The sequence below is a fragment of the Ailuropoda melanoleuca genome, chromosome 13, assembly GCF_002007445.2.
Source record: "Ailuropoda melanoleuca isolate Jingjing chromosome 13, ASM200744v2, whole genome shotgun sequence".
Taxonomy (NCBI): Eukaryota; Metazoa; Chordata; class Mammalia; order Carnivora; family Ursidae; genus Ailuropoda; species Ailuropoda melanoleuca.
The window spans coordinates 86,925,975-86,939,002 of NC_048230.1; the positions used below are offsets into that span (position 1 = coordinate 86,925,975).

Below are 13,028 nucleotides of genomic sequence, written 5' to 3' on the forward strand. Positions count from 1 at the left end.
AGGGTCCTTTGTGTCATGACTTCTAAAAGGATCAAACACTCACGATTTTAGAAATAGAAGGGACCCTCAAGGTCATTGGTCCTCAGATGTTTCTTAAGTTACATGTGTCATCTTTCAAATAAAATATCCCAGGATGCCAATGTACAGGGGCAAAGCAGAGACATGCTTCTGGAAGGACATGACTGCAGTAAGGTAAGGGGCCAGGGCCCCCCAACCCCCCGGCAGCCCTCTTCCCTCAGAGGGAAATGCAGCTCAGAAACTAGAGTCTGTCCTTACAGACGGACAGGCTGAGGCCAGACTGACCAGTGGGTCACGCAGCTAGTTGGGGGAAGCTAATGGGAAACGATAGGACTGGAATCTGTCTTGGGCTTTACTAGTCGAGAGCTGAGTGCTGAGTCCTGACCCCAACCTGCAAGGTGCCTGCCTTTCTTCCCCCGTCTCCCTCAGGATCATGCCCAAACAACCACGCTTGGTTCCCACCAGCCAAGCCTTTAAAACGACTCGTGGGTGATAATAAAGGCCAGCAAATATTTATCCTTAAAATAGGGATTACCAGATGCTTCTGCAGCACATTCTCTTGCTTTGAGGACGATCATCTGACAAACTGCCCCCAGCACTGGCAAAGGTGAGTAGTTGCCACTGGAATGTACAGTTGCTGGTGTGGGGAGGAGGATTCGATTGGGAATGCTGTCTTTTGTTTGCGCCAGAACTCAGAAATGTGTGGACGCTTGTGTTTTTATTATGCTTTGGATGCTGTCGGCTGCATTTTCAAAAGCTCCACCAGCAGCAGCATGTAGATTTTTTCCAAATGTACACTCTGGGTCAGTGGTCTAATTTTGGAAAACATTCCAACCCTGATGTTGTATGTGTTGGCAATCTAGGCCAGTGGTTCTCAAAGTGTGGCTAATGACAGCTAGGGGTAATGAGAAATGTAAAATGATTTGGAGTATAAAATATCTGGCAGATCCCAGACCTACTGGGTCAGAATTTCTGGGGTCAAGACCCAGGAATCTGTATTTTTACATGACCTCCGGGTGCTGCTGGTCCACCAGGAAATTTCAGAATCACTGATATAAACCATTTTTTGAGAAAGAGACTGGAGAAGTAAAGAGTCCAATGTCCCTTCGAAGAATCAGCCTGACGATCCGTTTACAGAGATGCTAGAAATTCCACTAAAAACCCAACTGTCTGTATCTTTACCCAGCCTCAAATCCAGCATCCAAGGAGCTGCTCAGAATGGTTACTGAAGTTCATTGAGATTTCTAGTTAATTCGGGTTTAATTAAAAAACACTTCAAGCTTGGATGTCAAAAACCTTCCCAAAAATTGTAGGTTTTGCTTTCCTTCCCGGTACTAAGGCTGGCCTGTAGAACGGTGCCGAGTCCGTTCTAGAGCTCTGCTCCCTGTCTTCCCACTGCCTCAACCTCTCTCCCTCTGCACGCCTCCTGGTTCCTCCTCTGTCCTTCTGTTCTCCAGCCTCCCCACCCCCACCCCCCTCCTGAGCTCAGCCCTAATCAGTTCCCTCTCCTTCTCATCTCCAGAAGTTCATCTGCAGCCCCAGAGTTGTTCTTACGCAAATGAAGCCTCGTAGCCCTGAAAACAAAGGCTTCATGCCCCTTCCCCAAACACCCTTGCTACTTACTCTTTCCCCAGATGCACTGAAGATACACAAATTGCATGGGAAAGCACACATGGCAGCTTTCGGTACTTCTTAAGAAATTGTTTTTAAGTGAAAGCATTTGACTAGAACCTACATCATTTTAAAATCCTGAGAATTTTAAAGAAAAAAGGAGAGAAACCTTAAAGCCACCTTATAGTTTTCTTAAGATAAGCAGCACTGGGCATTATTGGGACCAATAACCATATATACATAGAGAGACAATGAGTCCTAGAGGTTAGCCAAACCCAAATATTTAAAAGTCATCAAGAATTCTTACTGCATCTAGTCTCAAAATCTGGGGCGCCTGGGTAGCACAGCGGTTAAGCGTCTGCCTTCGGGCCAGGGCGTGATCCCGGCATTATGGGATCGAGCCCCACATCGGGCTCCTCCACTATGAGCCTGCTTCTTCCTCTCCCACTCTCCCTGCTTGTGTTCCCTCTCTCACTGGCTGTCTCTATCTCTGTCGAATAAATAAATAAAATCTTAAAAAAAAATAAAAAAAATAAAGTCTCAAAATCTGAATAACTTTGGCCATAGTACTAAGTGGTATGTTGAGGAAGTTATTTTATTTCAAAGTTATTTTATAGCAAAGAGTGGCTTGCTTCAGCTTTTTATTTTTTACTTTTTTTGGCTGTTAAAAACACAGGAACTCTGTTCTGAAGATGTAATGACATGGGCAGTATTAACAGATGACAGTTTGGTGAAAGCAGCAGCAATCCCTCTCGTCAACATACATTGTGATATTTTCCAAGCATGATTCAAAGACTGGGTCAATGGTTTCTCCTGTACCCCATTTTCCACGACCACACCTAGGGATGAATCCCTTCCACAACACCAAAGGAAAGGGGCGCTGACACGGAGCTGACAGTCAAAGCCATGTTGATCTGAAGCAGGTAGACACTCAAAGATTGGTCAACCAAAATCACTGATATGACCAGCCAACAAGATGTGAACGTACTCTTCCATTTCTGCCTTCTGATGTGACTGTCTTGATGGATAAAGAACAAGAAGGTCCAGCTTTCCCCTGGCCAGCCCCTTGAGTTCCCCTGAGGCAAGGATTGAGTACACATGTTTATTCCAAGAAGTCCTGGAAGGAGGAAGTGATCCAGGGAAAGGAGCAAAGGTAATGAAAGTGTATAATGAGCAGGTTATCCCTGTGGACAGCCACACCTCAGTGGTGCTGAGGACCCTTTAAGAGGCCGTAGAACTCACCTCTGAGCTGCTGCTACGAGCCATGGGGAGCTGGGGAGCTCATCCACCGACCCCCACCCCTCAGCGGCCGAGGGCTGCTCCTGGAGTGCTAACGCCCACACTTCCGGACTGTGCCTCTGGCGGATCATGCACGTCCCCACAGCCAGAGATGTGCAGGAAGCCGCGAGTGTGCCCAGCATGTCTGTGTGACCTCAGGTGGCCCAGGGGATGGGGACGGAGCACCAACGTCACGCGTGAAGGGGCCATCTTTACCCAGAGACTCTGGCTCTGTGTCTGTCTCCTGAGAGACAGAGATTCCCTGACTGTCCTTGGGAGGCAGAGAATGAGCCAGGTACACAAAAGACTCATGACTATGCCTGCCAAGGATGGGCTGCGGGGCTCCCAAGTCATTGCACCTCACCAAAGGTGAGCCTCCTCACTGGCAACAGAGGGGTGGGACGGGGTCGTTTCTGAGGGTAGAATAAATAACCACAAAACTGTGCCACGGTTCCAAGCTGGTGCGTGGACTTGGCCACCTCCCTGCATCGTATGCTGAGCTCTGGATTTCTGCTACAACCGAGCAGCACCTGTGCTATTAGTCACTCCGTATTTCTCTTCAAATTGATTCATCTTTACTTACATGCGTTCAAAAAGGCACTTTTTGATGTCACCTGCTACTGAGAAGAGGTAATCATAAAAATAAGCTCACAGCTATTAGAAAATTATTCCTCCACGCACCGTCTAAAATCATCTCCCACTCCCCCAGAGTCGTGAATCCCACACTCTGGGGAAACGAAGCTGGCACCCCTCACATCAAGTGCTCTGTAATAATAATTGTGACAGGCAAGTCACAGACACTATTATGTCACTTCATTCTTAATGTGCGCGTCGACAGACATCCACTCCACGGTGGTGGCAACTGTGAGTGCTCCCACTTCAGAGACAGAAGCAGCTGAGGCTGAGAGAGATGAGGGGATTCACGCAAAGTCTCACAGGTGCTCGACAGTGGCACGAAGGGTCCTATGATCAGGTTGTTCTCCCTTTTTGGACTGGACACTCGCTTGTGAATGGAAGTGTCTTTCCCTGGACCCAGGCAACAGCCACGCCAATGCCCTGTGTGGCTCTGGCCCGAGTTGCTGGTAGCATCTTTCCCCGGAATTTCTGCAACATTCTCATGGGTCTGATACTCCAATCGTTCACACTGTCACAATATATACAGAGGTGTTACAGCTGTATTCTCTGGGCGAGGAAATGGTGGGAGGCCTTCCCCTTACCTGGCCTTATCTCTGATACCTTATTTTTCTACCTGAGAATATGTATTGCTTTTGTAATAAGAGAACAACGACAGAAGGCTGGAGCTGGTTTTTAAATGCAGTGTTACTTTCCACCAGAGCTAAGAAGAAGGACTACACCCTTTCTCCCTCCTCTGTGAAGAGTGCCCACGATGGGACTGCATGGGTGACAACCTTAGAAACAAGTCCAGAGAGAGCCCCGCTTGCAGTGAGGATAAATACTCACAAAGCAAAACGTGGTGGTGTTGGGGAGGGGCTGAAAGTGGCATCTACGTGAAGGGTGTCAGTCACCTGTGTCCCTGAAAAGCAGTGGTCTGTGGACAAGATGGCAGCCTCATCTGGCAGCTGGGATCACCACCAAAAACAAGAATGGGGATAAGCTAGAAGTATCAACAGAACAGCTGGGTGATGTCTGACGCTAATAACACCCAAATCCCTGTTTAACATTTAACAGGCCTGGGGCCATCATGGCCCAACCCAATACAAGACCAGTCATTAAGCCTGGGCACTGAGGGCTCTCCTGAGCACACTCTCACGTCCACCTTTGTGTTTCTATCTGGGGTGTTCACACAATGGCTGGACTGAGACAATCCCAGTTTCTTTTTTTTTTTTTTTTTAAAGATTTTATTTATTTATTTGACAGAGATAGAGACAGCCAGAGAGAGAGGGAACACAAGCAGGGCGAGTGGGAGAGGAAGAAGCAGGCTCATAGCAGAGGAGCCTGATGTGGGGCTCGATCCCATAACGCAGGTATCACGCCCTGAGCCAAAAGCAGACGCTTAACTGCTGTGCCACCCAGGCGCCCCGACAATCCCAGTTTCTATTAATTGACCTTGGTGATTATTGACAGCACCTCCTTTCACAGTGTCCTGGTTTGGACAATACACCATTTCTTCACACAGGGAAGGGCACAGAAGCATCATGCGGTAGGTAACACAGACAAAGCAAAATTCAGTTTCCCTAGATTGTGGTTCTACCTTTCCCACTGGTTAGCAGACTAATCCTAGACAGCAAAGGCTGGATAAAGCCAGGGACTAGCAAACATCCTGAGCCAAACCCGACTATCTGTAGTGGTTGCCTAGAGAGCCACGTGAAGAATCCTAAGGCCACATCTGGGCACGGCAGGGAAAGATGCTATGTTCGATCAGTAATTCTGATGAGGAATTATGGGTGTGGAAGGGAGGGAAAGGGGACAAGTAGCCATGGCCTTAAATAAGTAGCCCTTCATTGAAAGTCTCCATGGGTCTTTCTGCTTGGACATTTGAGCTCTGAAATGACAGCTATTTGCCATCCCTGGTTTTTTCCAACCTCTGAGATCCAGGATTATTCCACTTGGTATCAGAGTTCCCCTGCCTAGAACAGAAAATCCAATCAGTTAGGATGATGATGGAGGATCTGAAGAAGGAAATTCTCTGCAAAGGACTCTCCAGGAGGGTCTCCAGAATCCCTGGTGCCCTCCACACGGCTACTGTCCAGTCTCCGAGAGGGGAGAGCTTAAAGGGACATGAAAGCTTCTTCCTCTGTTCTATGAGAGTTCTCCAGCAGAAGAGCAATTTCGAGATTCTCAGGCAACAGAGTGGAGACATCCTTGCATCCCAATAACCACTGCCCAAAGCAAGTTTCTTCAGTTTGATGTGTTTGGGACCAGCCATCTGAATGGTACAACCACAGCTGGTCACTGTAATGCTGCCATGTTTGGATAGCCTAGCGCAACCCACTAAGCTTAACAGTCTAGGGTTCTCTCACAACACCCTGTGTGCCGTGGGAGAGGACTGTGTGTCTTGGGTGTGTGAGTTCACACAAAGATTTAGTTAAAAATTATAAATCAAGAGAGAGAGTGACAGCAAAAGAAACAGGTGAATCCTAAAGGGACGCAGAGTGGAGGAGTGTGACAGTCGTTTCAGCCACTAAGTTCCATTCTCCAACTCAAGTCCAGACTCAAACTCAAAAGCTCGTGCTCAGCTCACCTTGTTAAGACGTTCCAGCATTTCTTTTAGGAGCAGCTGACATTCACATTCGTTTTCATACCTGCAAATAAGACACATAAGCAAAAGTTGGACAGCTTCCGTGATTCCATACGTGATGATCACACAATCAGCACTGTTTCATCTAAGATGAGTACTGTGCCATCTCTTTAAGGAGAGGGCCCTAAGATTAAAACAGCAGCTAATGCTGCACTGCCGAGCCCATGGCTCCCCAGCCTCTTCCACAGCATGGCACGTGCGCAGAGAGCTGCCATGGCCACCACACAGGGGTAACTGGGAACGATGAATGGAACAGGAGTCCCCAGACTAGAGGCCCATCCCCCCACCCAGCCAGCTCAAGGATGAAGGAATCATATCTGCACACACCCCTAACCCAAGCACAGCAGTGGCACAGAGGCTGCCCTACATGACCTACAACAAATACCCTGAGCCTGACCTTGTTTGGGTCGCCTATACCATTGTATTCATCCACATGTGTCAGTTTTTCTGGATTATGCCATTTAATCCTTACAAACCCCTGGAAAAGAGCAGCTATCATTATTCCCCACATGAAAGATAAGGAAACCGAGGCTGAGAAACTGGCCCTGGACCTCGGGCAACTGCTCCAGACACTTTACCCTCATCTCTGGGCCCTCACCCCTGCACACCAAAGACCTGCTCTGGGTCAGTGGGCAGGGCAGGTTGGACAGGCCAGAGTCAATGCCCCTGGGGCAACCCTTAACTTCTGACAGAAGGTGAGTGGGTACATAAATACCCCAGCTCCCTCGCCTTCAACTAGGACAACTGAAGTGTTTCTCCAACTGGCAGGCTAGCTCCAGGTGCCCACAATGTTAACCTGCTGGATAACGCATTTGGTGTTTTCTGCCGTCCCCTCCTGCTTCACTTCCTCACTCCTCAACCTTGCTCTTTGAGGTCACCTTCCAAATAAATGACCAGCCTTCAAACCCTTTGATTGGGCTCAGCTCCTGGAAGACTCCAAAGTAAAAGAGGGGTGGAGTCAGGGCTCACACTTGAATCTGACACCAAAAACCATGCCCTGATAGCCACATCATGCTACCTTGGTACAGCAGGGAGAGCCTCCAAATTTAAACATACACAAAATTGATAAAGCAACAGATACTAGGAATGAATGTAATTTTCCTCCTTGTCTTTTTCCCTGGACTTGTAGAAAATGATAGGGATCAAGGAGGCAGAGAAACTCCAGAAATCATTCTGTTCAGAGAATTTCCCTCTAGGGGGAATTTTCTCCTTAAGAAAGAGAGAAGGCCCCTTCCCAAATGACTCCCGCCTTGTTCCCTGTAAGCTGCCCCCAATATCCATCCTGGTCTTCTTACAGGAGTCAGAGCCCTTATGTTTGGTGGGCACAGGGCTGCCTAGGGGGAAAACTACATTTCCCAGCCTTCCATGCAGCTAGGTGTGGCCATGTGACTAAGTCTTGACCAATAGGATGTAAGCATAAGTCTGTGGCGGGCTCCAAATATCTTTGATATGAGACGGTGTGGGTGTGTCCTTCTGCATCCTTTCCTCCACCCTGCCCATGAAACATAGATGCTGCTTCCCTAAAGGCCAGGCAGAGCCTTCTGTGCCTCAAATACTAACTAAGCTGCTTGCTAGGCCAGACCTTACACAAGAGAGAAATCCATCCTGGATAAGCTAATGTCATTTTGGAGTTTATGCCATTTGTGGTTGAAACTAATCCTAATTAGCACTCAGCTAGCTTAGCTTTCAGGGCCCTTGCAGAGCCATGCCATGGGCTCAAGTCAAGTACCGAAAGAGATGCTAGAAAAACAAGCCGCTGTGTCTTCAGAATTAAAGAGTCCTGACTTCAGGGGAGAACAATTAGGAATATGTGCACCGTGCCTACTCCCAGCTCTAAAGCCACCCAAGAAGTTCAGCTATAACCAGTAGGGAAAACATATTTGTACAAGCTTTACATTTCCCACCAGGCTGACACATTTAGCAGTTTCTTTTGTGTGTGGCTCTAATGGGGCCAGAAATTATTGTTTAATGGCTCGTTAGCCTTGAGAATAAAACTGTTAGCAAAATCCAAATCTTCTCATTGCTCTTTCCTGCTAGAAACATCTAAGAATTTCTGTAGCTTAAAAACATGTTTGATAAATAATGCAATAACATGTTATCGTGGGTAACTTTCATGCTGTAAAGACAAGTCTAGATATTAAAGACAAGTGATTTCATTATAAAGAATTCATGATAAGAATTCATAAAGTGAAAAAACACTTTGGCTTCAATTATCTGATTGTTTTACATAATTATTTTTGGTTTTTAGCAATTTGGACAATTGACTGTATTCAGCAATGTATTTTGGTAGTTTTATTTGTTTTTACTTCATTCTTGTTTTATTTAGTCTTTGTCTGATGTGCTGAAAACCCGATTTTGAAATTATTCAACTATCCAAGTAGAGAATATGCCTACCAAGGCTGCATATACCTTCCCACTTCTCCATTATTTTCACCTGGCTTTGGCTAGCCATCAGCTCACCTCTGGGATGTAAAACCAATGTTGGTGTGTATGTACCCATGCGTGTGGGTGGGTATGATTTTTATAAACATTTTCAAATCCCAATACCTCAGTCAGAATATCAAAGTATCTCCAAAGGGGCAATGGGAGGGAATGAATTAATGGGAATTACTAAATAAATCACAGAGCCAGAAGGGATAGCTATGAAGACATAACTATGGACCTTTAACTCAGAACCAAATGAAATTAGGAAAAGACAAGGAAAATTCAACATGGCCATTCCTTCAATGAGGGGCCCAAAGGAGTCACATCCACCCAGCCAAATCACAGTAGACTGGGGCCTAATGACTAAGTTAAGACCATCTGGGGATCCAGGGTTTCCTGCTTACCCATGGAGCTCCCCGGCTGTCTGAGCTTCCCTTTGTTTTGGAAAACACGTACTTCATTTGAATGAGATCCTATCTCTGACTCACTCCCGCAGGAATCCAAGAATGGAGCCTCCCTAAGACACAGTGTTCTAGAAAGCACAGGGTAAGAAAACCCGAATTCAAGTCCTGCTACCCACAGGCCCTCCACAAGCCTCAGTTTTCCCATGAAGGGCTCTAACAGGTGGATTTCCAGATCCCTACTTCCAGCTCCAAATCTGTTTCTATGGATCAAACCCAGAAACAGGACTGATAGGAATAAAATCAATGAGGGGCACCTGGGTGGCTCAGTCGGTTAAGCATCTGCCTTCGGCTCAGGTCATGATCCCAGGGTCCTGGGATGGAGCCCCACACAGGGCTCCCTGCTCAGCAGGGAGTCTGCTTCTCCCTCTCCCTCTGCCCATCCCCCTCCCACTGCCCCTCCCCCTCTCTCTGCCTCTCCCTCTCCCTCTCCATCTCTCAGTTTCTCTCTCTCTAAAATAAACAAATCTTTAAAAAAAAAAAAGAATGAAATCAATGAGTACGATCTCATAAACATTTTCAGTACATTTTGTTGAACAACCTGCCCATGATTCAGATTAAGAATGTGGAACTCAGACGTAGATCACGTTTGGAGAAGACCCTTTGGCTACCCTAGACCAGGGGTCCCCAAACCTGGCTTTTCACTAGAATTACTAGTGCAGCTCATAAAACTTAGCATTTCTGGGCTGCACCTGAGGTCCAGGGTGGGGTCTGGACATCTGTATTTTTTTTTTAAGATTTTATTTATTTATTTGACAGAGATAGAGACAGCCAGCGAGAGAGGGAACACAAGCAGGGGGAGTGGGAGAGGAAGAAGCAGGCTCATAGCGGAAGAGCCTGATGTGGGGCTCGATCCCACAACACCGGGATCACGCCCTGAGCTGAAGGCAGACGCTTTAACCGCTGTGCCACCCAGGCGCCCCTGGACATCTGTATTTTTTAATTAATTTATGTAACTTTTAAATGAATCAATCTCTTACGTGGTTAGACAAATTTTTTTAATTACATAAAAAACTGTTCCATTAAAAGTCTCCTCTGCTCTCATTGCCCAGTTCCTACTCCCTGGTCCTCCACATGTAACCAGTATCATTGCGTTTTTTCACGTGTCTGGTTGTGTTCTCTTTTTCCTTATGCAAGCAAAAAATTCTACTCTCCTTCATTTTAAAGTAAACGGTAGTAACAAACTATTCCCTTGTTTTACAACTGCATAGCATTCCATTGCATAAATGAAGCACAATTTGATAACCTGTCTACCTATGAACAGGCATTTAGGGGTCGTTCCAGGCTTTTGCTATTTCAGATCACACTGCCATGTGGGCAAGCCGTCGTTTTACACCTGCTGGAGCATCAAAGAACAAATTCCTTGAAGTGCCCCTGCAGAGTAGAAGAGCACAGGCATTTATAACCTGGGAGGATGGTGGCAAATTGCTGAGCATCCTTTTTTCTTTTTAACAGTTCTTCAGTTATCTTATCATCTTATTCAGGCTGTGGAAAAGAGGGGACCGTGCTCTGGACCAGGGCTTCTGAAAGGTCAAGCTTAACTCCATTTCCGACCAGCTCCAGGGTGACGGCAATGCTGCGGGTCCACAGACCACACTTCAAGTAGCAAGACTCTAGAGGACACACATTGAAATAATGTCCAGGTATCAGCTATGATGCGGTATAGATGATTAAACTTAAGGACTTGAATTCCATCCCAGTGAGGCGAGGCACTAGCTGAGTGACCTTGCCCCCAATTTTGATACTGTCTAAGCCTTCGTTTCCTCACCTGCAAAACCGCTGCAGTACCGACTACTAAAGGATAAGGCTGTGAGGATCGAATAACATGGATACATCTCAAAAACACTGTGCTAAGCAGAAAGATCCAGACATACAAGAGCACATCTGTAAGATTCCATTTTTGTGAGATTCCGGAACATGTAAAATTAATCTGTGGTGACAGTAATCAGAACTCTGGGTGCCCCTGGGGTTTTTGCGGGGAGGGGTGCAGGCTGACTGGGAAAGGACAGGAGGGAACTTTCTGGGGTAGTGGAAATGCCCTGCTTGTTTGGGAGTTACATGGGTACATACATTGTTAAAACTCATTGAATTATGCACTTAACATCTCTACATTGTTTAAAAGGTGTTATTTTTAAGTAATCTCTCTGCCCAAGGTGGGGCTCGAATTTACAACCCCAAGATGAAGAATGTCATGCTCTACCAACTGAGCCAGCCAGGCACCCCCAAACCTGTGCATGGTATGGCATGTAAATCATACCTGAATTTTAAAGCGCATTGCAAGTAAATGATATGACTGTGCAAACTGCGAAGTGCCATCGAACGGAAGGAGTCCTAGGTGAGGCAGAAGCACCGCGCGCGCGCGACCGCCCAAGCGCGGCCTCCGTTTCCCCACCCCCACCCCCACCTTCCCCGCGCGCGCGCGCGCGCGGCCGCTGCTTACTTGCTGCGGAACTCGTCGAGCGTGCGCTGCGCCTCCGCGCCTTGGCGCTCCAGCCGCGTGCGCTCGGCCGCCAAGTCCCGGGTGCGCTGGCGGTTGCCCTCGACGTGGCGGGCCAGGGCGTCCTCCGGGCCGGCCAGCTCGCCCAGGCGCTGGAAGGCGTCCAGCTGCCTCCGGAGGACGGCGTGGCGCTGCTCGAGCGCGCGGGCCCGCTGCACGTGGGCGGCCACGCGCTCGCCGAGTCCCTGCAGCGCCGCCAGGCTGGGCGCCGCCACCCGGCCCTCCACCAGGCTGTCGGGCTCGGCGGCGCGCGGCGCCTCCTCGGCGCGCTCATACTGTTCCTTGCGGGTCTGGAAGACGTAGCTGCGCCGGTACATGGCTCCTGTGCGGGCGAGCGCGCGCGAAGCCGGCTCCCGGAGGCCGTGCGCCTAGGCGGCGGGCCGCTAAATAAACATCGGGGCCCCCCGGCTGCTGCTGGGACGTTCCAGAGCTTATCAGCTGTTGAGCTCAACACCGGGCCCAGCCGCTGGAAGAATAAAAGAGCAGCGGGCCTGCTTTTGTGCGCCGGATTAGCGGACCATACAGCTCTGGGGTTGGAAGGTTAAATCGGGCAATGAGGTTTTTGTTCTGTGATTGTTAAAGCCTGTTGCTTTATGATTGAATGGAGGGTCAGGGGGACAAGAGAGGCATGACTGCTTCCTCTGGGAATTGTGAAGGAAGCCCAAGGGAGCTTGTTAAACTTGGACGGGCTCAAAAGCCCAAAGACCCCTCGCTTTGTCTCCTGTCTTTCCGTCAAGCTCTCAATTATAGACCTTTCCAACAATACCGATTTTTTCCCCCTGATTACTTAAGCAGTTCTTTGGCATAATTACATGACATTTAGGAACCCTCCTTTTGTTAGGGGTTCTTAACCATGGGTGCAAAATAAATGGCCCATCTCGGAAAAACTGATGCGCGCTGCAAGCAAGTTCTTATTAACACCTATGCATATTTGTGAGGGAACATTCTTTGTACGATAACTTAAGAAACAGATGCACGGTTATCATTACAATATGGCCCTTGTTCTCACGGATTCTGACATCCTTTCTGTAGTAGGAGAAACAAGTAGAGTCCCATCAGGGTATTGGCATAATTGATTCTTTGAACTAAAGAAAAAATCTTACAGCCTAAAAGATTTAATAAATTGGCCAACTCTCCATTAGAGACTATGAAAGAATTTTTTTTGCCACTGTGTTTCATTTTAACTTGTATTACAGAAATAAGAAAGCTAGGCTTTAACAAACTTAAAAGTTGTGGGTGTTGAAAGAAACTAATAGCATTTGATGAAAACATTCCTAAGTATAAATATTTTGTCATAGCTCCAATTTAAAATTCATGATAAAGGGCTGTTTTCCTAAAAATAAGGATTAGCAGTACCATGTAACTAACAACTATATAGATTGCACAGAATTACATAATTAGGGGCGCCTGGGTGGCACAGCGGTTAAGCGTCTGCCTTCGGCTCAGGGCGTGATCCCAACTTTATGGGATCGAGACCCAC

The 13,028-nt window shown here is 47.5% G+C and overlaps 1 protein-coding gene across 3 annotated transcripts in view; it reads right to left on the reverse strand.

The window, feature by feature from the left end:
* The window catches only part of BFSP1 (beaded filament structural protein 1), a 72,326-nt gene that overhangs the window by 31,683 nt on the left and 27,615 nt on the right, over positions 1–13,028 (reverse strand). For 2 of the 3 annotated variants that reach the window (XM_011232105.3, XM_019805783.2), the window contains exon 2: positions 6,110–6,170. In XM_011232105.3, coding sequence (XP_011230407.2) covers positions 6,110–6,130 — 21 coding nt within the window. In that variant the 5' untranslated portion in view covers positions 6,131–6,170. Of the gene's footprint in view, positions 1–6,109; positions 6,171–11,491; positions 12,076–13,028 lie in introns of all 3 variants that reach the window. The other variant, XM_034640434.1, reaches the window with a different exon arrangement.